General features: G+C 42.8%; 2 protein-coding genes across 6 annotated transcripts; one reads left to right on the top strand and one right to left on the bottom strand.

Moving 5' to 3' along the window:
• Positions 1–86: 86 nt before the first annotated feature.
• smim22 (small integral membrane protein 22) lies at positions 87–4,658 on the bottom strand. 2 transcript variants are annotated; one of them, XM_062408623.1, is made up of 4 exons: positions 4,529–4,658; positions 2,881–3,018; positions 1,502–1,572; positions 87–501 (listed from the first exon to the last, which is right to left on the bottom strand). In XM_062408623.1, the coding sequence occupies exons 2-4, from the start codon at positions 3,008–3,010 to the stop codon at positions 454–456; spliced, it is 249 nt and encodes an 82-aa protein (XP_062264607.1). In that variant the 5' UTR covers positions 3,011–3,018; positions 4,529–4,658; the 3' UTR covers positions 87–453. The 2 variants fall into 2 exon arrangements, with proteins under 2 accessions (XP_062264607.1, XP_062264608.1); XM_062408624.1 differs by lacking the exon at positions 4,529–4,658 and adding an exon at positions 4,441–4,503.
• A 641-nt stretch (positions 4,659–5,299) lies between these two features.
• On the top strand, positions 5,300–23,338 carry cog1 (component of oligomeric golgi complex 1). 4 transcript variants are annotated; one of them, XM_062408622.1, is made up of 17 exons: positions 5,300–5,679; positions 6,579–6,832; positions 6,966–7,147; positions 7,220–7,396; positions 8,424–8,580; positions 9,514–9,724; positions 9,860–10,223; positions 11,032–11,486; positions 12,913–13,059; positions 13,146–13,307; positions 13,827–13,951; positions 20,780–20,903; positions 21,063–21,172; positions 22,085–22,166; positions 22,329–22,352; positions 22,812–22,828; positions 23,117–23,338. In XM_062408622.1, the coding sequence occupies exons 1-15, from the start codon at positions 5,374–5,376 to the stop codon at positions 22,335–22,337; spliced, it is 2,865 nt and encodes a 954-aa protein (XP_062264606.1). In that variant the 5' UTR covers positions 5,300–5,373; the 3' UTR covers positions 22,338–22,352; positions 22,812–22,828; positions 23,117–23,338. The 4 variants fall into 4 exon arrangements, with proteins under 4 accessions (XP_062264606.1, XP_062264605.1, XP_062264603.1 ...); XM_062408621.1 differs by lacking the exon at positions 22,812–22,828 and having other exon boundaries at positions 23,117–23,242; XM_062408619.1 differs by lacking the exons at positions 22,329–22,352; positions 22,812–22,828 and having other exon boundaries at positions 5,302–5,679.
• Positions 23,339–24,254: the final 916 nt, after the last annotated feature.

Genomic DNA, 24,254 nt, shown 5'->3' with positions numbered 1-24,254 from the left:
TTTTATGTATTTTGTCCTCTGTTAATGTTTTTGTGTCTGTGCTCTGTAAATGAACATGGCATTAAGAGAGTGAACACAACACAAAATGAACATTGAGCAAAGGTGACTTTTTTCCTCCTTTACATTTTTATTGCTAAATAAGACCATCAAATTAAAACATGACCATCCTTCCAACAGACAAAGTCAGAGGAAGTAGTCTTCAAATCTACAGAGACACAGAGACAGCAGAAAGTTTCCAGCCCCTCTGCTGTATCCTAGCAATCAGCTCCACACAGCAGTGACAGTCAACAAGATCAGGCGTGATACATTTTCATGGCATGGTTAAGACGTTATTATTCACACTTTATTAAACTCAAACTTAAAAACTGATTGAGCTTTGGCACAGGATTCAAACTACGGACTCTACATCTTCATCAGTCGTCTTCACAATACTTGATGAGTGCAGCTCAGCTGTCAGGGATCCAGAGCCATGTTCTCTATGCCAACCTTCCGTCCTCTGGGCTGTGGTGGAAACATAGGCAAATCATTTTCTTTCACTTGAGACTGTTATCACACACAATACAAACAGTTGATCTGGGGTCACTCTCAGTCCAATTCACTGAGACACACTGATTTGTCTAAGGTCTGCATTGATTGTTCGATTGTCTTCTGAGCTGTGTGGTAAGTTATTGTACTGTCTCTGAGGACAGGCCCCTAAATATTCCAACGATTCCCCAAAATTCCCAAGGTGCACCATGGAATTCAGAACTGCTGCCTCCCATATCACCTCCAGCAGCGGCAGTTCAGAGCTGCACAATGTTCAGGAGGAGACAAAGGTCCTTCTTCTTCAGAACTGCTTCATATCATTATGACTGATGTCTCTCAACAGGTTTGTGTCACCTCACTCTGTAGTAGATGTAAATCTTCAGCTGGTGAACAGCCACCCTGACAGTATCCTGTACGATGCACTGATAAACTTGGGAAGTCATGTGACCCTGAGCTTTACCTTTAGAGACTATCCTGTGGGGAGCCTTTGTCGTCCCTTGAGCAAGAGACCTGAGGTTAGTGCATAGCAGCCATGGAGAGTGGCCACAGATCTCCACTTATAAACAAACTGGCTGTGGACTGAGGAAAAGCATAGTCTACACAATGAGTGTTTCTTTTTCACTTTGTGTCCTCACCGACAACTCCAGTTTGCTAACCGCATTAATACAACATATTGTACTGTAGCGCTCCTCACTTCATTATTATCCATTGTGGTGATTATTTGAGGCACAATAAAGTGTACTCAGAGTTCAGACATTTCAACACAAAGAAAGAGGCTATATACAGTCACTATAAACGTAGTGAAGAGGCAAATTGTATGTTCTTCAAGCAAGTTGCTCGGGCTTTGGTTTGTACATAGCTTGACATAACTTAAAATAAAAGATGACATCACTGTCAAAAAAGTTCAGTTCTCCTGTTCTTGAGGAGGTGTGTTTTCCTTTACATCTGACAGGGGCATGTGTGTGTGTGTGTTTACCTTCTGATCGTCACAGCAGCAGCAGCAGCAGCAGCGGATGAGAACCAGGAGGACCAGCAGCAGAATCATGCCTGACAACACACAGCAGGGAGAGGTCAGATGCAAATGAGCTGGAGTTGGCTGCATAGGGAATTTTCCTTTGTTGTACCAAGCAAATTTTTACAAGGCTACGTGAAATATAATAAAATGACCTATCTATATGGTTATATTACAAATATATATGAATTATACATCAATAATAAATCAATAATTGACCAAACCAGTGACTCAAAGCATGATAATAGAAAACTAAAGAAAATCCTTACAGACGCCAAATATCACAACAGATGCAACACTCAGATACGAAGCCACAGATACCAATGTAAACTGAATCAAATAAGATACAGTGGAAGGATTATACTAACTGCCACATGTGTAGATTCAGGTCTTGTGTTTGTATTTAAAAACAGGTGAACAACAGGTGGACTAGTCCTATATTGGTGGCTCTGACTGAGAACAGCTTAGCGCCCTCTGGTGACTGTTGCTCTACTACCACTGTCTGATCGGCATGGATTCAAACAAGTGAATTGACTGGGAACCGATCAACTATAACTATAAATATGAAAGAGCCTGTACTGTTTTCATTGAGTTTAGCTACATATGCAGGTATTTTGGTTTAAAAAGGACAGCTGCTCATTTGCTTTAGTATTGTTATTTTCTTATTGCTTTTATTATTTTATCTTCTTTTTTATTTGGCTTGTACAGCTCGGCTGGTCAACACCAAGTGGCAACCTATGGTGGCATCACCTGTTGGTTTGTGAACTGGGAACTTTTTGTGTAGACTATGCTCAACACTTCCTGCTTTAAATGTGCTGTGGAAATAAACTGGACCTGACAGATGTGACGTATATGAAATGGGGGTATTTACACAACAGTTTCCAATTCACACTCACATACATGCATGGAGAAATTTGCCTCAGACACTTCACAACTTTGTAAACATATTACACAACTGCGCTTTATGTGATTCACTGGTATGTGAAGATGGACTTGAATCGTGCAGCAGGAGATTTAATGAGCACTTGGCGGGCTGCAGTGGCTATATTACAAAGTCTCATAGAAAGAAAGAACATGCAGAAACACATTTCACACAGTCCCTTGAACATTTGATTGTCTTTGGTTTCATGAGTGAGAAGAAGCATATCATTTTGATGCATCTGATGAATGTATGGACTTTCGACACAAGGCTTAAATGTGACAGTGAACGATGAGAAAGCCAACTCAAGTGTTGTGCTGATTCATCCCCATGTTCTTAGAGCTGAAGGAGGTTTGTAAGTGAATAAAACACAACATGTTTTCTGTGTTTTCTATTCTAAACCATTTCATTCACTACCACTCACCGATGAAGATGAAGAAGACTGCAAAAGAAGCGATATCCCAGTCAGACTGGAACAGCTGCTTGGACTGAAGTCTGGAAACCACATCGTTGAACTGGGCCTCCAACTCCTTCTCGATGTTCCTCTGATCCATCGCTGTGTCTGCACGTAAAAATTCAACAAGCCTCTTAGTAAAAGAGTCTGCATAGATTCACACATGATCAGCAGCAGCGGCAGAGCGGAGCCGGAGCAGTGTTGGGGTTAGACTGAAACACTGCAGACACATGGCACAAGCACCTACTGACCACAAACTACAGAAAAGGAACATGTGAGTGTAGACATTTTATTATGTTTGAATGAATATCTGAATGAACAGTAGTGTAAAGGACCACTGATTATCAAAGATGTTGATTATAAATAAAAAGAATTGTGTTATCATTAGATTGTTTTTTTATTCGTTTTACTGCATAGATAGATTCTAAAAAGGTATTTGAAAAAAGTAATTTAATTTGGGATGTAATACATATTTTTGACTCAGGAACAATGTCATTAAGTCTCATTAGTCAAATAAATTTACAAACTGCTTAAATAAATTTTTTTAACAGTGTTTTGACCTTTGCCAACTAAAAAATGTCAGGAGGGCAACCACATCTTTGTAAAGATACATTTATTTTAGGTGAAATGTGTGTTTTATTAGGATTGCGTGTTTTTGTGCTGTGTGTAGACTGAGGAGAGGTGTAGATATGAATCATTCAGAGCTAAAGATAATCGATCGATATCACAGCCGACATTTTGACGTCCAGGCAGGAGAAGAACACACAAGTAAATAGTAACAACAGTAATTTGCTGTGATCTTCTTCAGCTTCATTTTCCTCTGTGACGGTCTCAAAGCTTTTAATGTTGACAGAAAGCAGCTCCAGTGTAAGTGTCTGCAGTGAGGAAATGTGTGGCGGCCATGACAGCTCAACACAATGCCACTTCACAAAACACACACAAATAGACAAAGCACATGCAAATAGATAAAGGCCATGCGCAGCAAATACTCACAATAATTCGATTATTACCTTGAATTACCGTGAATATTTGTGTTTTTTGGTAATTTGAGTCATGTGGTGAGTAGTTGGTCATGTGGTGAGTATTTAGTCGTGTTGTCAGGATTTTTTACATGTTGTGTAGTGAGTACTTGCCCAATTTATTTGTTCGTGTTGTGAGTATTTGGTGGTACTGTACAAAAGGCCCACCATAAAAATGTCATGAATGTAAAGATCCCAGAGAAACCTGCATCTCATTACACACTGAGCAGTTTATCTATCAGTATATATTTATTAGAATGTACTGTGAGTTGCTCAGTGTGCTGTTGTACATGTCAACCATTGTTGAAACACCGCAACACAACACAGGACACAGTGAAAATAGAAGATACGCATTGATCTTCTTACATCGAGCACACGTTGTGTATGCGTCTACTTCCTGGATAAATCAACGCACTTCAGTCTGAGTTGACTGGAAACTAGGCGGATTCTTTCGGGAACAACTCCAATTAGACACCATTCATGTTGATACAGATACAAAGTAAACACATACATTCTATATCGGCAACGGCAGATTTCAAAGTTGTTGGTTTAAAATACGGTGCGTTACTTTGTCGGTTTTCAGAAGAACAGGTGCCTACCTGAGAGTGGCGCAGCTTGTGTTAGTCTTTTATGTTCCGGGTACGAAGGTCGGTCTGACTCACCTGTTGTTTACCTGCGAGCTGATTCTCTGTTCGCTGTCATGGTGACTGGGGTGGACCAGATAGTGAACTGATGTGAATCAGATGTGGACCTGATGTGGATCAGATGTGGACCAGATGTGGATTGATGGTCAGTACAAGCACTAATACAGAACACATTCCATGAAGTAAAAGACCATGTACTGGATTAGGGTTAGTGGTTACACACCTGCCTTTACGGTGCATATGATTTTTGAAATCAGACTTCTATCCTCATCATTGCATATGAATAAAAACATCTTTAAATATGTTTAATTCAACTAAATATGCTTTAACCACGTTCCGTGACCTTGTGTATAAGTCGTATTCCTGTAAACCCCTAAACACAACACCTGAGAAAGAAGTGTGAGTTATTATATTGTAGTTTTTACTTTAGTCTTTTTCATGCTGTATGTTTCTTTGAGTTTAGAAAGTATACATTTTGTTGTGCATTATTTCCCCTGAGGACTTGTGACGTTGACCTTTCATATTATATTTATTTAAAATAAAATAAATGTAATAAATGTGTTTGACGTCTTGTAATGCCTCGACGGCTTGGAATAATTTGATTGGCTCAGCAGTGTGGGTGGGCGGCACCAGGCCTGTGCGGAAACGCTCGCTGACTGACAGCTGTGGTAACTAATGAACACATCGTAGTCCGCTGTCGTCACACTTTTACCTACGTGGAAGCAGGAAGGGAACTTCCTCTCGGTCTTCCGGGTTGTTGTAGTCCCTGCAGCGGCTCTTGTTGTTGTTGAGGCGGTGCGATGTCCGAGGATCCTGCGCTGTCCGTCCGGGTGTCGGAGATCAGACACCCGGCGGGTCTGTTCGAACGCTACAACACCGAGGAGATCCGCCGGATCGAGCGCAAGGTCCGCGGGGAGATCGAGCAGAAGAAGGAGGAGCTGAGGCAGATGGTCGGGGAGCGTTACCGGGACCTGATCGACGCCGCTGACACCATCGGAGAGATGAGGGAGTGCTCAGAGAGCGTGGTCCGGTCCATCCAGGACATGCACCGGTACTGCCACAGCCTGAAGCAAGGCACCGCCGATGTGAGCAGCTGCAGACAGGAGGTAAACACTTAACTGCAATAACTTGATCTGATTCAAAGCACAGAGAGGATCACCAGACCCCAGTAAAGAAAGGCACACTTCATTAACTACATACGTTACATCAAACCAATCACCTCATTTATAGACTTGCTTTACATGCAGAGTGACTTAAACCCAAACCCTGAACAACTCGGGGGGACATGTCACATCTCTCAATTTTCTGTAGGATGCTGTCAGAAAAGATTTTACTTTAACTTCCACTCCTCGGTGGAGAGTTTTCCTAGTAACAGCTATGAAACTTTGTTGAAACCATAAGACTGTAAACGGCCTCAACCCCGGTTGTGTGTCTCTGTTGAACAGAGAGAAACTGAATTCACTTGATTTAAATCACGATCACCTGATGATTCCTCGTGATAAATACAGACCATAAGTCTGATCTGACATCACTCATCAAATGAATTATTATTTAACTGTACATCACTAAGTTGACCTGTGTGTGTAATAATGTCACTGCTAATATTCTGTCATATTTAATTCAAGACATTACATTACATTACATTACATTTCATTTAGCTGACGCTTTTATCCAAAGCGACTTACAATAAGTGCATTCAAACCCGAGGGTACATACCAAGGACGACAAGAATCAAGAAAATACAATTTCTTCAAATAAAGCAAAACTACAAAGTGCTATAAGTAAGTGCCATTTAAGTGCTACTAAAGTGTTAGTTTCAAAAAGTTGTTAGTGTTTTTTTTTTTTTTTTTTATTTATTCAAGGTAAAGTCGGAAGAGGTATGTTTTTAGTTTTCGGCGGAAGATGTGTAGACTTTCTGATGTCCGGATGTCAATGGGGAGCTCATTCCACACACGTTATCTAAAGTCGTTGTAGCCTGCTATATAAATGTATGTGTGTGTTGTAGAGCCAGAGGCAGTTGGTGTGGCAGGAGAAGTTCTACACCATGGCCTCCCAGATAAAGCTCCTCTTGGAGATCCCAGAGCGCATCTGGAGCGCCATGGAGGCATCCCAGTACCTCCAGGCCACTCAGCTCTACCTGCTGTGTTGCCACCTGCACAGTCTGCTGCAGCTGGAGACTGCGACAGCGGGCCACTACAGCCCTGTCCTGGCCCGCTTCCCCATTCTGGTGCGGCAGGTGGCCACCACCGGACACTTCAGGTACTGGATGTTTTCTTACTTGTGTCTTTGGGAAGATACATGTTCAAGGATTTGTAGTTCTGAAGAAGAATCTCCACATGTGAAAGTTAGTGAAGGTGACGACATAGGTCAGTAAGCAGCTGTCCTCCTGCAGGTCCACCATTCTGCTGGACAGCAGGTCTCTGCTGCGGGGCCGGGTGGTGTCAGACCAAGCGATTGCTGAGGCCCTGGTGTCTACCATGCTGCTGGAGGACAGTTCACCACGCCAGGCCCTGGCCGACTTCTTGCTGGCCCGGAAAGCCTCTATCCATCAACTGCTCAACCAACCACAGCATGGTATTCTACCATTTGCAATATGCAGTAAATGTAAATGTGAATCAGTTCATGACCGCGTTTATTTCTATCCAGGTGCGGGGATCAAGGCCCAGGTGTGCAGCTTGGTGGAGCTGCTGGTCACCACTCTGTTCCAGGCCTACGCCGTCTTCTACCTGCCCCCAGAGGGAAACTCCAGGCCAGAGGAGGGAGCCCTGAGCTGGGGCATGCTCTTCTCTATCCTGGAGAATGTTACCTCAACCAGCCCTGCAGGTAATTAGCAAGGACTTCCTGGATGCTTGGAAATGTTTTTGTTATTTCCTTACTAAGAGTTGTAAGAGTAACAACATCAGACTGGAGTTGTCCTTATCGATCGTTGTCACTGTTTTAGCTCTTCTTCTTCCTATATCTCCTCTCTCATCAGCTGGAATTGTAATAACCTCAATACCCGCTTCCAGAGCTGGCTTCATTATATCTGCCTCGTGTTAACACTAACTTGGGGAAGACAGCTTTCTGTTATAAGGCACCCTACATTTGTAATGAGGTCCAAAAATATTTAAAGTTGTGCTTATTTATTTCATTAAGGGAATTCTCGAATCTTATCTCATGTACAACTGACTTCTCCTGCAGTGATTGTAACTGTTAGTTGACCCAACCATAGTATTTTATTGAATCGTCAAAAATGATTGTTTATGACCTTTTCCCTTGTATTACTCTATCTATATATGCATATATATATATATATATATATTTATAAATATATATACATATTTATTTCATTCTTATTTATTTATTTTTTCTTTCAATGTATTAACTCTTCATTGTGCCCTCGGCACCATTGTAAATATGGGTCTTATTCCTCAATTTTTCCGAGGCTTAAATAATAATCAATCAATCAATATTTTTGAGCTTTTGTCATAGGCAGTACTCATTATAGCCAGACATGTCATATATTGTTATGTTCAGGATAATTCAATTATTAATAATTCCTGTATATGGTTAACAGACCATGCTCATCGCTGTAGCTTAATAAACAAAGCACTTTATGGTTGGCCTTATTCACCAAGACGGCAGAGCTGCCATGCGAGCAGCTGAGACAGCTTGGATTAGCTAAATCTGTAACTGTTTTCAAATCTCTTGTTATTGTTGTTTTATCCTTTTGTGAAGCACTTTGTAACTTTGTTAAAAAATGTGCTGTAACAGTAAAGCTTGATAATATTATTATTCATAAAAATCAGGAAATGTGTTTTCAAGGCTTCTGATACACAGTGTCCTATGTTGATCTCCTTTCGCCGCTCAGCTAAGGTCAGGAAGGTGTTGCAGGAAGAGACGAGTACTGGCAGCTGGTTCAAGTACCTGCCTCCCTCCATCACTGATTTCCAGCCTGCCCTCCGCACCCTGGCTCAGGCAATCCAGAGAGAGCAGCTCCGGGACACACTGCAGCAGTGGATCAATACGTAAGGAAGCTGCTTGTCTTTGTTTATATCAGCTGCTTCCTGTGTCTCAGTTGTTTGACATACATGTCACACACAATCACACTGAGACAATGAGGACAGTTGTTTTTGTCATCACGCAGGTGACTCAGTCAAAGGCCTGCTCCTGCCTGTTCTGACATACATGCGTCATTAATGAATTTAATCCATAGGATACAACTTTCAGTTTTCGATTGCTGTCACTCTTATACATCAAAGCCGTGTCATAACTAATCATTCATTCAGAAATTACTTTCAATAATTACCACTTTTAAGCTGTTGTTCATAAACCTCAACACACCCTGCATAGAGGTTTCGGGGGTTTTACAAACATACTGATGACAACACTGTGGAAAGTGTCTGTTACCGTCATTGTTGTAGTTTCAGGAGGCGCTGAGAACACGGCACACCTTCCTTCATGTACACTTTCATTTTGTGTCAACAAGCGGGAGAGACAGCACAGAAGGAGCAGAGGCCCAGCATCTACTGTAGCTGCCCTAGCATTGTCATACTTCACTGTTGACCTACTTACTGTATGTGGAAACGGTGTTAAGCAAAGAGAGAGAGAGAATCTTGCTGCAGATTGTGGAAATCATGCTCTCCCTCACAAGTCAGCTTCACATCAATCACTGACGGGGGGGACATTACATGGGCATACTTAATAAATGAGCATAGCTTAACAACACAATAACAAAATGTTAAGCTTGTCAAGTGTATAAATACTTAGACGCTATCACAACAGCAACACACTTCCAGCAGGATTCAGGTGAGGGGTTTATTTATGAGGGCTTTTGTTTATTGACGGATTAAGGCTTCTTCAAATGTGGGGAAAAAATGACTTAAACCCCTAATTTATTATCTCAGCTGTCTCAGATTAATTCTCTGTTGATAGCTGATCAATAAACCCTCTGTTCTCAGGTGTAAGGAGGACATTTGCCATGGCATTGGCAGCCTACTTGTCTATGTCAAGAGCCTGAAGGGGCTGGCGGCCATCAGAGACGCTGTGTGGGAACTCCTATCCACTGAATCAATCAGTCAGCACTGGAGCACTGTGTGCCAGCGGCTTCTGGAGCGCCCCCTGGCTGTCTGGGAGGACTTCCTCCAACTGCTCTTCCTTCAGCGCCTGCAGGTTGGTGCTTGTCCAGTCTCATATTTCGGCCCTTTTGTTTTATTCAGTCTTGTCACACTGACAGCCTGCCTGCTGACATGGTAAAAAAGGTAGATATTTAATCACTCCGGTGATTCCTTACTCTCATTTCTCAAGGCCATCAACAAAGAAGAAACTGAGGCCATCTCAACGAGTTCTGTCCAGCTCCTTATCTCAGCTGTGAGGGACCTGGAGGGCCAGACCACCCAAACCTCTGTGGGCACCAACCCTGGCGCTGTCCGCCGGGCACAGTATGAGGTAGACGTGGCATCCTTCCTGTGGTCCGAGTCTCCAGGAGACCTGCTGAGTGATGCAGGTTGGATCAATGTGACCCAGCGGGGGCAGCAGCATCAGAGGAGTGGCCTGGCCATGAAGACCCAGGCCCTGACACCTTGTGTTCAGAACTTCTGCTCTTCCATGGATGCAAAGCTGAAGGCCAGGCTGGATGACCTCCAGCACTACCTTCCCTCCCAGGATACAGGTGGGTTCAGTTAAGACTGCACTGGCGTGTGCCAGTCTGTTCAAGCCAGTGCAACGTTCACACAGTCTTATATTTTCAGCCATCACCCAGACATGTATTAAACATAATGCTGCATTTTGACCAAAAAGTTCCTGGAACATTGTTCAAGAAACTAAAAGGTTCCTGCAGATAGTTGATTGTCTGCGTTTGAGGGGTCATCATTTGTCAAATCATCCCACTTTTGGGACTATCACAAATGTTTGGTCACATGAGAAACATATGGAACCAAATGTTTGTGTTTGGAATCCTAATTAAGGGAGATTTGGAATAACAAAACATCTCCCCTAAAGGGATAGTTCACAGAAAATAACATAATTCACTAATTATCCTAACCCATACCACATCCTTCCACTAGGTTAAATGGAAATCATTTGTGTATATTTTGGCTAATCCTGTCTAGACTAAGAACAGCCTATTTTTGGTGACAATTATTCATTCTAAGGGTAGTGCTAGAGCCTTTTATAGCACTTTTGAAAATAAAAATGCATCCTCTGAAGAGCATGAATAGTAAAATGAAATATCCATCTGCCCTTTAGATTCAGATTCAAAGTTGTTTTCGATGGAACATTTTTAGAGTAGTGGTCAGGAAAATGATGAAATGTATTTGTCCTCTGTCCGGTGACAGCAGTTTGTTATGGTTACTTCTATCTGTTCTTATCCACATGTGGTTTAAAAAGAATGTAGCCTTATGATTTGGGAAATTTAAAATGTTTGTTTTATAAAGTGAAAGGTACTAAATAGTGCTTAATGTTGATTTCATGCTTTGCAGGGTCTGACTCCATCTCAGTCCCTGTCTCCTCCTCTGGACCTACTGAAGCCTCTTCAGCATCTTCATTTAACCGCTTCATGGACTCGCCGGCCGTGGAGGAGGCTTTAAGTGACGGCTCCCTGGCCTGTGTTCGCCACATCCTGTCCTCTATCCACTCTGAACTGGCTGCAGTCTCACCTGACCCCAGCCCCAGCCGCCTCAGTTCAGTCCTTTTCATGGCCAGGCTATGCCAGTCCATGGGTGAGCTCTGCCCTAACCTGAAGCATTGCATTCTGGGGAAACACAGCGGTGCCGAAACCACGACCAAGGGGACCCCCAGGCAGGCGAAGAAGCTGGGCAGAGCCAGACCCACCACAGAGGTCAGCCCCGCCCAGGCCAAGTGGGCAGGTCTGAAGGAAGAGCTTCTCAACTGCAGCATGGAAGCCTACCGCATCTGGAGCTCCGCCCTCGCCAAAGTGAGTCACCGTCAGAAACCAAGATTTATATCTGTGAAACTGTATTTACTGCATGGAACATAGAGGCTGATGTGCTGAGAGGCATATAAATCTAATTGGCAGAGAGAATAGCAGAACGTAGTATCAGAGGGGTCTTGAGCAGGAGAATTTGAGCCTAGTTGATTATTTTCAAACAGTTTATGTTCTGGTATGGTAATTAAATCCATCCTGCATGATCTGCTCAGGGGTCAGCTCCAAGTTCAGGTTTGTGATACACCTAAGACACATTCATATCATTGAGATCTGATCACTCAGATATTGATATTTATATATTTTTTCCTGTTTCAAATAAGTCAAATCTTGAGAGCAGATCATTGAGTGTCTCAGCCCCCCACTATCTCTCTTTCTCTCTCTCTTTCTTTTTTCCCCTGGCTGCATCCTCACTACTACATTTTAGTTTCAAAACGCATTACTCCTAGGTTTTGACCTGCCGTACACGCTATTCCGGAGTACATATGGAAATACATTTGGAAACACTGTTGATCCATCAAAGTTTTAAAACTCTGCATTGTAGTATAGACGAGCTAAAATAGATGACATGTCACCCACCTGTGCTTCTTGATCAGTCCTTATCAGTCACCACACACACACAGACAACCGTAGGTCTGTTAAAGTCAGACCGGACAAAAACATAATTTGGTCTTTGTGAACTGAAATGACATCCATGTTTATTTGGATATTGATCGGGGAAGTGAGATCTGTAAGGTCAGCCATGAAATGAGAAGCTCAGAGCTGTCCACTTGTGATTGGATCACTGCAGACGGATACCAGGTCTGAAAAGGACCAATATAACTAAATAATATAAGCTTAAATATACTTAGTTCCTTTTGCTGCACTTAACATATTGAGTATAATCTGTTTGATCAATACACAGAAATAACTTACATACAGTCTGTAACAAAAGGTTGTCGACTGGGATGATGTCTTTTCATGCGAACAATTTCAAATGTCGTAGAGTGTGAAACAATGGATCCAGTTTTAGTGACAAACCCACAAGTATTTCACCAAATCTGCTGTTCTTCTCAGCTCTACCTAGGTTTACTACAACTAAGGTAGCCTGTAGGGCTGCAACCATATAATACTTTCATTTTCAATTAATATGCAGAACAATCCATTAATCTGGTTATTTCCCCAGAGTTTTTGCTGCAGTCCCATAATAACAGTAGGTATGAAGGAGAAAAGTAAGCAAATCCTCACGTTGAGGGATCTTTTAATACATTTTTTAACGATATTACTAAAATTATTATCCAAATATTGTAAGAACAAACGCATTATTTTGCTGACAAATGACTCATCAGTGAGTATCCCAAAAATATATATGAACGCAGCTTTAAATAATATTGTTGTTGCAGTGCCTTCGTAGTTAGACTGTGTTGTGTATTGACAGGTGTTGCTGGGTAAGTTTGGCACAGTGCTGCATGCACAGTCTGCTGGTGCCATCCTGACAACAGCCACAAACTGGGAGGACCTGGAGATCCAAGAAGAGGCCGAGTCGGGGAGCAGTGTCACGTCCAAAATCCGTCTTCCAGTGCAGGTCTGCCCCTCAGCCCCTCCTCCAATACACACTGGGATTTCTGACTCCACCTAGAGATCTGATGTGAAATGTTATGTCTTCTGCAGCCATCTTGGTTTGTCCAGTCGCTGCTGTTCCAGCTGTGTGTGGAGGTGAACAGGGTGGGGGGTCATGCCCTGCCCCGGCCCACGCTGCAGGAGCTGCTGCATGCCTGTTTGACTGAAGTCCTTGGCCACTACCAAAGCCTCTCACAGCAGGCACGCACCAAGGTAACACACACACACACACACACACACACACACACACACACACACACACACACAAAACCTTGTAGTTATAGATTTAACTAAGCCAGGTCATTAATGTTTCATCTGTCTGCCATCTAATGCTGAAGGGATGTTTACGGTGCCGACATTTCTGACATGGGCGTCCACGAATTCTGAAAAAACGCAATTCTAAAGAAAGGGAAAAAGCGAGGCTGGGTGGTGTCGACCTGATTTCAAAGCCCCGTTAGCTCAAAGTTTAATCTTTTTCTGATTCTGCAAAGTGGGAAACTGGGGCCAGAATAATCTCATGATATTTGCAAAGAAATGTGATTTAGCTTTTAAGGGATATCTGTAAGTGAGAAGGACATTGATGATTAGTGAATGAGAAGAGACTGGGAGGACAAAGAGGAGGTGGATATCATATCAAGGAAATGAGTAGTGAAGGCTGGTGGATAATGCCCTGTTACCTGTTTCTGCATGAAATTCTCTGCTTTGTTTTTCTTCTGCGCCTCCATCCTCCAGGAGGGTGTATTGCCCATGACTCAGAACAGAGCCTTGCAGCTGTTATTTGACCTTCATTACCTCAACACCACACTGGGCAGCAGACTGGAGGAGGGCAAGAGCTCCCGATCACATCAAGACCCCAGGTATCAATCTCATAACATCTTTATTAGTAAGTTCCACCATGCAGCTGTTTTGGTGTGACACAATTAAACACCTTCTAAAAATCGGAGGTTCATGCAGATATTTTATCCTTGGAGCAGATGGTGCGAGATATCGTTTTGCTCCTATCTCTGCAAAAGAAATGACAAGTGTGACAAGTATGACCCGAGAGCCACGTTGATGGGAAATGTGAAATATACCAGAATGTTCCTTAGTGCACAATACAACAACGTGCCAATCCAGGGAGTAAGTGCAAGGGATTGGACTTGTCAATAAACTTTGGATTGTGCACAATAATAGTCACAATAATACATTAACAAACATTAGGGCCTAATTGCAGCTCCTGTTGCAGGGCTCCTGTGTCAAAATCTAGACCTCTATTATTTGCACATGCATATTTATATAACAGATTTGATTCTCTGCCTCTTTTATACTTACACAAACAATTCTTGCTGCCCAGCTTCTATGTAAATGGGGACTGTGACATAACAGAAAGTGAAAGAAATTTCTGCCGATGCTAAGTTGTAGTGCTTCAAGGTCAGACTTTCATGTGTCACAGTTGCTTTGTTACATTAATCTTTAACCCCTTGTGAACGAATGTCGCGAATTCGCCTCAAACCCCATTCCGGTCTTAATGCCGCCGAGGTGACGATTGTGCCTGATTATGCAAATACTACACATACCAAGGAAGGTATTGGAAGCACTCTGCCGCCATCTAGTGGTCAAAGTGGAAAATATATACAAGCCCCTTGAGACTGTGCAGCAAAGTTATTTTGAGGTATTAAGCTGTAGTTGAAATATTGTGATGATGGAACAGCAATAATTGTACAGAAACATATGTTGTTATTCAATTTCAAGCAAAAGCAGCATCAATCTACATACCAGAGACTGGAAAATGTGTTAAATTAAGGTTATGCCCCATTATGCCTAATGTCGCTAATTTGCGTCATACCTTAATTTCATATCTATTGTATATGATATATTGAAATTAACAATTCCAATTACCGAGAGGCGGTGGTCTAGTGGCAGAAACTTGGACTATGGGCAGAGAAGGTCTCTGGTTTGTCTCTGGTTCGACTCCACGGAGAGACAACAAAAGACGAACCTGGATTGATCTGTCCAATAATCCAAGAGTCTCCCTACCCTGTCTAGTGCCCCTGAGCAAGGCACCTTACTCCCCCTACATCTGCTCCTCGAGCGCCTTACATGGTTGCTCACTGCTCTGTATGTCCTGCACCAGATGGGTTAAAAGCAGAGATTAAATTTCCCTACCTGCATGAGTGTGCCTTTGCATGTCTGTGCATGTGTTTGGCACCAATAAATGCATCTTAATCTTAAGCATCTAAATGACAGCCAAAAACACAAATAATATTTTTTTTATATAATTGGAAAATAATTCAGGCATTAAGGGGTTAACACAGACGAATACAATCTAAGAATCATAAGTGTGAAAGGTTATATTGTATTCCTGGGAAGGTTTTTTCTTTATATGTCGGCACTGTGATAAGTGCACCCTGTCTCTTACCAAGTGTGAGCTGGGATTGGCTCCAGCCCTCTGAGATCCCTAAAGGATAATTAGTAAAGCTTAATTAAGGGCAGCTGTGGCTGAGGGGTAGAGTGGTCGTCCTCCAACCTGAAGGTCGGCGGTTCGATCCCCAGTCTGACCCATCTGCATGCCGAAGTTTCCTTGGGCAAGATGCTGAACCCTGAATGGCCCCCCATAGAATAACAAAGTGCTGCAAATAGATGCACTGAATCAATCAATCAATCAAATTTTATTTGTATAGCCCATATTCACAAATTACAATTCATCTCATAGGGCTTTAACAGGGTGTGACATCCTCTGTCCTTAACCCTCAGCAAGAGTAAGGAAAAACTACTAAAAACCCTTTTAACAGGGTAAAAATATGTAGAAACCTCTCTGAGGTTTCTACATATTTTTGTTGAAACCTCTCTGAGGGATGTCCAGGACGGACATCCCAGGACGGACAGAAGTGCAATAGATGCCACGTGCAGGAGAACATCATCAATAATCAAAGTCTCTAGCAGCATTTGATGAGGGTAGACATCCCGAAGGACAACCCCAACATGACATGCCAAGCAGTCCCGCTGCAAGCACAGTCCATGCTCAGCAACCATCTAGACCACGATCCACCATCCAGACCAGACGCCACTCCAGTCCTCAGTCACTGTCCACCGCCGCCCACCAGGACCCATCATTACATTACATTACATTTCATTTAGCTGACGCTTTTATCCAAAGCGACTTACAATAAGTGCATTCAAACCCGAGGGTACATACCAAGGACGACAAGAATCAAGAAAATACAATTTCTTCAAATAAAGCAAAACTACAAAGTGCTATAAGTAAGTGCCATTTAAGTGCTAGTAAAGTGTTAGTTTCAAAAAGTTGTTAGTGTTTTTTTTTTTTTTTTTTTTTTTTTCATTCAAGGTAAAGTCGGAAGAGGTATGTTTTTAGTTTTCGGCGGAAGATGTGTAGACTTTCTGATGTCCGGATGTCATTGGGGAGCTCATTCCACCATTAAGGAGCCAGGACGGAAAACAGTCGTGTTTTTGATGATTGTTTAGCTCGCAGTGAGGGAGCAACGAGCTGATTGGCCGAAGCAGAGCGGAGTGAACGGGGTGGGGTGTAACGTTTGACCATGTCCTGGATGTAGACTGGACCGGATCCGTTCACAGCATGGTACGCAAGTAAAAGTGTTTTGAACCGGATGCGAGCAGCCACTGGTAACCAGTGAAGGGAGCGGAGGAGAGGAGTAGTGTGAGTGAATTTAGGTTGGTTAAAAACCAGTCGAGCTGCTGCATTCTGGATGAGCTGCAAAGGTCGGATGGCAGTAGCAGGTAGACCTGCCAGGAGCGAGTTACAGTAATCTAGACATGAGATGATCAAAGCCTGGACCAGAACCTGCACCGCCTTCTGAGTGAGAAGGGGGCGTATTCTCCTGATGTTGTACAGCATGAATCTACAGGACCGTGTTGTTGCAGAAATGTTGGCAGTAAGGGAGAGTTGGCTGTCGAGTGTTACGCCCAGGTTCCTAGCCGTCGGAGTGGGGGTTAACACAGAGTTGTCAAAGTTAATAGTCAGGTCGTGGATGGGAGAGTCTTTCCCTGGAAGGAAAAGAAGTTCAGTTTTGTCAAGGTTAATCTTCAGGTGGTGTTGAGACATCCACTGAGAGATGTCGGTCAGACAGGCAGTGATTCGTGCTGCTACCTGTGTTTCTGATCGGGGAAAAGACAGGATTAGTTGGGTGTCATCAGCATAGCTATGGTAGGAAAAGCCATGTGAGTGAATGACAGAGCCGAGGGAGTTGGTGTACATCACAAGCCACCGCCGCGGTCCTGGTCCACCGCCCGTGCCCAATGCCAACGCGACACAGGGTCCGCCACCAGCACCACGATCAGCCCACATGACTCAGAATCCGCCACACTGGATCCAACACCGCGACCCCCGGTGCGCGATCCACAAACCGCAATCCATGGTGCGGCCACAGAGGCCCTGGATCTGCGGGTGATAAAGCAAAGGGATTCCGGGGAAGGGGGATAGGGATGGAGAAGAGGAAGGAGAAGCTGGAAAGAGAAGCTCTGTGTGTCATGTGTCATAAAATAGAACAAGTATCGTTCTGGCGCACTAATAAACTAATAAACCTAAACTCAGCTACAAGTCATTTGAATGTCTGGTTCTTAGTCTTCCACGCCAATCCAGGAACCACCAACAGCCAATCATATTTGCCGTAGTTTACCGTGCTCCCAGGGCTTATACTGAATTTTTAAAGGAATTCCCTGAGTTTTTATCAAACTTAGTCCTAAAGACCGATAAAATTATTATTGTTGGTGACTTTAATATTCATGTTGATAATAATAAAGATTGCCTTAGCGTAGCATTTATTTCAATACTAGACTCTATTGGTTTCAGTCAGTGTGTGCAAAAACCTACTCATTGTGGTAACCACACACTTGACCTTGTATTATCGTACGGTGTCACAATTGAAAATTTAACAGTACTTCCACGCAATCCAGTTCTATCAGACCATAATTTAATAACCTTAGATTTTTCAATAACTGAATATATGCCACTAATAAAAAATTCATTTTCTAGATGTCTACCTGATAGTGCTGTAGCTAAATTTAAGGAAATAATCCCAATTACATTTAAACCCGTATTAGCAGTAGATATAAACAACAAATTCTTTAAAACCCTGAGCTCCATTGAGATCGACCACCTCGTCGATAGCTCTGCAGACTCATTACGATTAACATTAGACTCAATAGCGCCTCTAAAAAAGACAAATGTCAAACATAGTAAATTAGCTCCGTGGTATAATTCCCAGACAAATGAGTTAAAACAATTATCAAGAAAACTAGAAAGAAAGTGGCGCTCCAGCAACAATGTTGAAAACCTCATAGACTGGAAGAATAGTGTTAAAGAATATAAAAAGGCTCTCCACAAAGCAAGAGCCGCCTACTATTCAAAACTAATAGAAGAGAATAAAAACAACCCCAGGTTTCTCTTCAGCACTGTAGCCAGGCTGACAGAGAGTCACACTTCCACCGAACCCAGTATTCCTCGATCCCTAAATAGCAATATCTTTATGACCTTTTTTAATGATAAAATTCAAACTATTAGAAATAAAATCAACCATCTCCTGCCCTCAATTGGCACTAATACCCTCCCAACAACAGAGATCTCAGAAACGGCTGAGAATCCTACCCATTACTTAGACAGCTTCTCTCTGATCACCCATGATCAGTTTACCAAATTAATCTCAGGTTCTAAACCAACAACCTGTATCTTAGATCCCATTCCTACCAAATTACTTAAAGAAATTCTGCCCCTAATTGATAGTTCGTTACTTAACATTATCAATCTGTCATTATCATCAGGTTATGTACCACAGTCTTTTAAAATATCTGTCATCAAACCCCTACTCAAAAAACCCACCCTAGACCCAGAGGTTTTAGCCAATTACAGACCAATATCTAACCTCTCCTTCATTTCTAAAATCTTAGAAAAAGTGGTAGCCAATCAGCTGTGTGAGTTTCTCCAGGAAAATAATATATATGAAGACTTTCAATCGGGGTTTAGAGCCAATCACAGTACAGAGACAGCCTTGGCAAAAGTCACTAATGACCTTTTAATAGCCTCAGATCAGGGACTTGTGTCTGTCCTCGTTCTGTTAGATCTCAGTGCAGCATTCGACACAATTGACCATCAAATTTTATTACAAAGACTAAAACAGTTAATTAACATTAATGGAACCGCCCTTAACTGGTTTAAATCGTATTTTTCTGATCGCTCCCAATATGTGCAAATTAATGATGAGTCATCTGTGCGCACCAAAGTTAATCATGGTGTTCCACAGGGCTCTGTGCTCGGCCCAATTTTATTCTCATTATATATGCTTCCACTAGGAAACATTATCAGGACACACTCGGTAAATTTCCACTGCTATGCGGATGACACCCAGTTATATTTGTCAATAAAACCTGAACAAAGTAATCAATTAACTAAACTTCGAACATGTCTCAAGGACATAAAAACCTGGATGACCCGCAATTTTCTCTTATTAAACTCAGACAAAACAGAGGTTATAATACTTGGCCCCAAAACCTTAGAGATGCATTATCTAATGATATAGCTGCGCTAGACGACATTGCCCTTGCTTCCAATGAAACAGTCAGGAACTTGGGAGTGATCTTCGATCCTGATTTATCCTTTAATAGTCACTTAAAACAAATTTCTAGGACCGCTTTTTTCCACTTGCGTAATATTTCAAAAATTAGACATGTCCTTTCACAAAAAGATGCAGAAAAACTAGTCCACGCCTTTGTTACATCGAGACTGGACTATTGTAATTCATTATTATCAGGCTCCAGCAGGAAGTCGTTAAAGACTCTACAGCTTGTCCAAAATGCCGCAGCACGTGTCCTGACGAGAACAAAGAGAAGAGAGCACATTTCTCCAATATTAGCATTGCTACACTGGCTTCCAGTTAAATCTAGAATAGAATTTAAAATTCTCCTCCTCACCTTCAAGGCCCTTAATAATATAGCGCCTTTATACCTTAAAGAGCTGTTAGTACCGTATAAACCCACTAGAGCACTCCGCTCCCAGAATTCAAGCCTACTTGTCGTCCCTAAATTCTCTAAAAGTAGAGTAGGAGCCAGAGCTTTTAGCCATCAAGCCCCTCGGCTGTGGAATAATCTACCACTTTCAGTTCGGGAGGCAGTCACCATCTGTTCATTTAAAAGTAGGCTCAAAACCTTCCTTTTTGATAAAGCTTATAGTTAGAGCTAATTTCCTAGTGGAAGCATATATAATGAGAATAAAATTGGGCCGAGCACAGAGCCCTGTGGAACACCATGGTTAACTTTGGTGCGCACAGATGACTCATCATTAATGTGTACAAATTGGGAGCGATCAGAAAAATACGATTTAAACCAGTTAAGGGCGGTTCCATTAATGTTAATTAACTGTTTGAGTCTTTGTAATAAAATTTGATGGTCAAGTGTGTCGAATGCTGCACTGAGATCTAACAAAACGAGGACAGACACAAGTCCCTGATCTGAGGCTATTAAAAGGTCATTAGTGACTTTTGCCAAGGCTGTCTCTGTACTGAATGAATGTGTGTGTGAATGGATGAATGTAAAACTGTACTGTAAAGTGCTTTGAGTGGTCATCTAGACTAGAAAAGCGCTATATAAATACAAAACCATTTACCAAAAACCATTGATGATAAAGGAACAGGTTGATTTTAGAGATGGTAGTTAAAAAAAGTAATCCTGTATTGTAGTTATGTATCTTTCAGGTTTCAAGAGGCCTGTGATTGGCTGGAGAGCTTCATCGACCCCTTTGACCTGGACGTGTTCACAACTCCGCTGAACGCCAACCTGAACCGCGTGTCGCAGAGGACATCGGTACTTTCAGTCCTTTACCATCAAAGACACACGTGCAAAAAACTGTCAACCTTTAGCTTGATGAACATGGAAACATCAGCAGACTTCCGTTCTCTGTAGGTGTGAGATGAGATATGTCAGTTCATGTTGTGAGCCATCTGCTGTGACGCTGTGTTTCAGGTGCTGCTGGGACTGTTGACGGGCCTAGAGAAGCAGTTTTCCTCACGGAGCAGCGGCGTCAGCTCCCAGGAGCCGTACAACATCCTGCCACTGGCCAGCAGCCAAATCAGGTCAGCTGTCAACGCTAGCTCCTGTTGGACATTAGTGGCTCATTAATGACCCCCTGGAATTAGTGACATCCGCATAATCAGCAGAAACAAACCACAGCATCACTGCTGCCGTTTTCAGACATGACCTGCAGATAAAGTCCAGATAATTGGGTCCAGAGTTTATCAACAGTTTTCCTTTCACACATGCACAATGAGCAGGAGGTTGTCAGCTGCACCTGGCTGCTCCACCTCTTTCCTGAATAATGTGGAGGATTTGTTACTGTTGTGAACACGTCTGTGCAGAGAACCTCCTGCTGCTTTGTGCATGTGTGAAAGGCAAACTCTTGGTAAACCCTGGACCCAATTCTCCGTCTTAACCCACAGGTCATGTCTTAAAACACAGCTTAATTATCAGACAGCGTTTCCCACATGGGGAGTTTTTACTTGTGGTGGGTGGCACAGTGGTTGACTATGTAACTTACCCAGGTTATTGTCTTCAGGTGCAACTTACCAGAGTTCCTTAAACCCCTGCTTGTAATATGAAAATATCTGATACAATACCAATAAGAAAAATAGACAGGCACTCAGCAGAGCACATCCCTCCACCCAGGAGGAGCAGCGAGGAGGGGTCCTGACATTGATACCTCACATTGAGTTTTTTTCATGGAACATTAAGTAAGAAATGTTAAATGGCTTAACACAGGCAGCTATGAGAACTCCGATTTACATCTGAAGATGTCTGAAAAATAATCAAACATGTCAAGCACGGCAGGAATTTGACGCTTGCTGCTCAGTATATGGGACGTGTTTCTTTCAGATACATTTCCTGCAGTTCAAGACCGTATTCAACAATTAACTGGATTTCTATATTTCTGATCAGATATCATTATTATGTCGACCTAATGCCAGCCATGTGCGTTCTTTGCTCTGCAGGTTCGGACTGCTGCCTCTCAGCATGTCCAATGTGCGCAAATCCATGTTTGTCTCCAGGAATTCTGACGCTCCAAAGAATCTGGTGAGTTGGGATCTAGTAGCTGAAGGCGCTCTGAGTTTTTGTTTGTTTGCATTTGTTTTGTTGTTTCATTCACTGGCATCCACCGTGTTTCTTCATTTCTCTATTTCATTGTTTTGTTCCACTCGGTGTAAATGTTATCTGTCACACCCTCTGCCTTCCCAGCATTTCTGAGTGCCACCGACCCAGGCAAGTTAATCAGTGTGGGTTTACATTTGTGTGTGTATGTGCGTGGGTTTAGGTTGTATCGGTTGTAGTGACGTGTTCTACCTTCGGTGCAGTTGCAGTGTGAGAGTGCTTAATTAATTCATTTAAATGATTGTTGTAGTCCGGTGGATGGAAACTGCTCTGCTCTGTTCTCACTAATCTGGTTAAACAGCTTGGGATCAGACTGTTGATTAGCAGCACAGTAGCATCGACCCTTAGGGCTTTCTTACCTGTGTGCGTGGACCAGTCCTCGAAACATAACTAAGTTTGTGTTATTGTCAGCAGGAATACAAACCGGTGTCTGTGCAGCAGAACCTGATACCAGAAATAGTCCTTGTCGCCAGTGTCATTGAAATTTCCCACAATTCAAGATCTTACAATTGTGATACATGTGATTTGCACAAATTTGAGATTGTTTTGTATCCGCATTAATTGTTTCAGGTCCAGAATGCATCATGGTAAGTCAGCACTGCATTAACCGAATGAGCCTATTTTCCGTATCTAACCCGTGGGTGTCACATAGATCATCAGGTCCTGTGGGAAGCAGTTCTCCCCTCTGTGTCTGTCTGCGTGTGTGTGCGTGTGTGTGCCCACGTTTTTGCGGTTGTTAATTACAATATTGCAAAATCCATGGTGAAGAAAACCGATAAAATGGAAAGTGTGGTGTTGTTTGTTCTTAACCATTACCAACAAGACAATATTCTTAAAAACTCAGTGAACCTAAAGTGCTCTCTCTCCTCCATCAGGCTCCTCCATCCTCCACAGCGGACAGCAATGACAGCTTCAGGCCGGGCAGTCTCTTCAGACAGCTCGCCGATCAGGACGAAGACACAGCCGCTCCCTCTTTATTCAAACTCAGCTGGCTGTCTGGCATGGCCAAATAACCCCACATCATTCGAGACTCTTTAGTTGCCAGAGGCTTTGTAAACATAAATATGTATAATAAATATAATTTTTGTCTTTTGAAACGTGCCCCCTCTGTGATTCAATTAATTCATGCGAATGTAAGTAAAAATAAGTACTTCTGACAAAATGGTGTGATTCAGGTAACACGTGTTTTACATTGATGAGTAGAAGTACATCCCTGTGCAATGTGTGTTTCTAAAGGATCAAGTGGGAAAGAATGTGAACCAGTGGGAAGATCAGGGTAGACTACCCCTCTTTGAACACTTGTGACTGCTACACACACATAGGTACACTCTGGATTGGTGCTATCTAGATCAGGGGTGTCCAAACTTTTTGTCCCAAGGGCCACATACAGAAAAAAATCCGAAGGACTGGGCCACTCACGCCGCCACGCCCCCTGCCCTGGGGCGGACTGGTGACAGTGCGACTCAACCGCGCGTGTTGCAAAGTAATTCACCGCCAGAGCACTAGGTGGAGTAAAGTTTTTTGTCGAAGACGACCTTAGAGACGCCTTCTTTGAGTGTGGCAGTCGTTGTCGGCTGTTACTTATTACTTTTCATGGAGGACAAATTTGTCCCTGATCTTTCTCCACAGCTTCGTACCTTCGTCGACCTGGAAACCGACGTTAGCCGAGAACTGCTTCCAGGAATTAAAGGCATCTGCGTGTCCTTGTATTCCGTCAATGACGGGTTATACAAGTGATACTTTCGGATCTCTTCTGCCAAACACACCCTGATCTGGAAAGGATGTATTAGGGGACCAATCACAGCCTTTCCCATTCTGCACGCCGAAGTGTCCTTGGGCAAGACAATGAAACCGACATTGCACCTGATAAAGGGCTGCCTATAGAGGCACTGCAGGAATGTTTGTGTAAATGGGTGACTGGCAAAAACTACTGTCAACCACTTGAGTGACCATTTACTGCTTAAAGGGATAGTTTTCACTATGCCGATGAAGAAGAGGGTGAAGTGTTGGAGT

Source organism: Platichthys flesus, chromosome 16, assembly GCF_949316205.1.
Source record: "Platichthys flesus chromosome 16, fPlaFle2.1, whole genome shotgun sequence".
NCBI classification, from domain to species: domain Eukaryota; kingdom Metazoa; phylum Chordata; class Actinopteri; order Pleuronectiformes; family Pleuronectidae; genus Platichthys; species Platichthys flesus.
The sequence above is the reverse complement of the archived record's forward strand: the minus strand, read 5'-3'. Positions and strand labels throughout refer to the sequence as shown.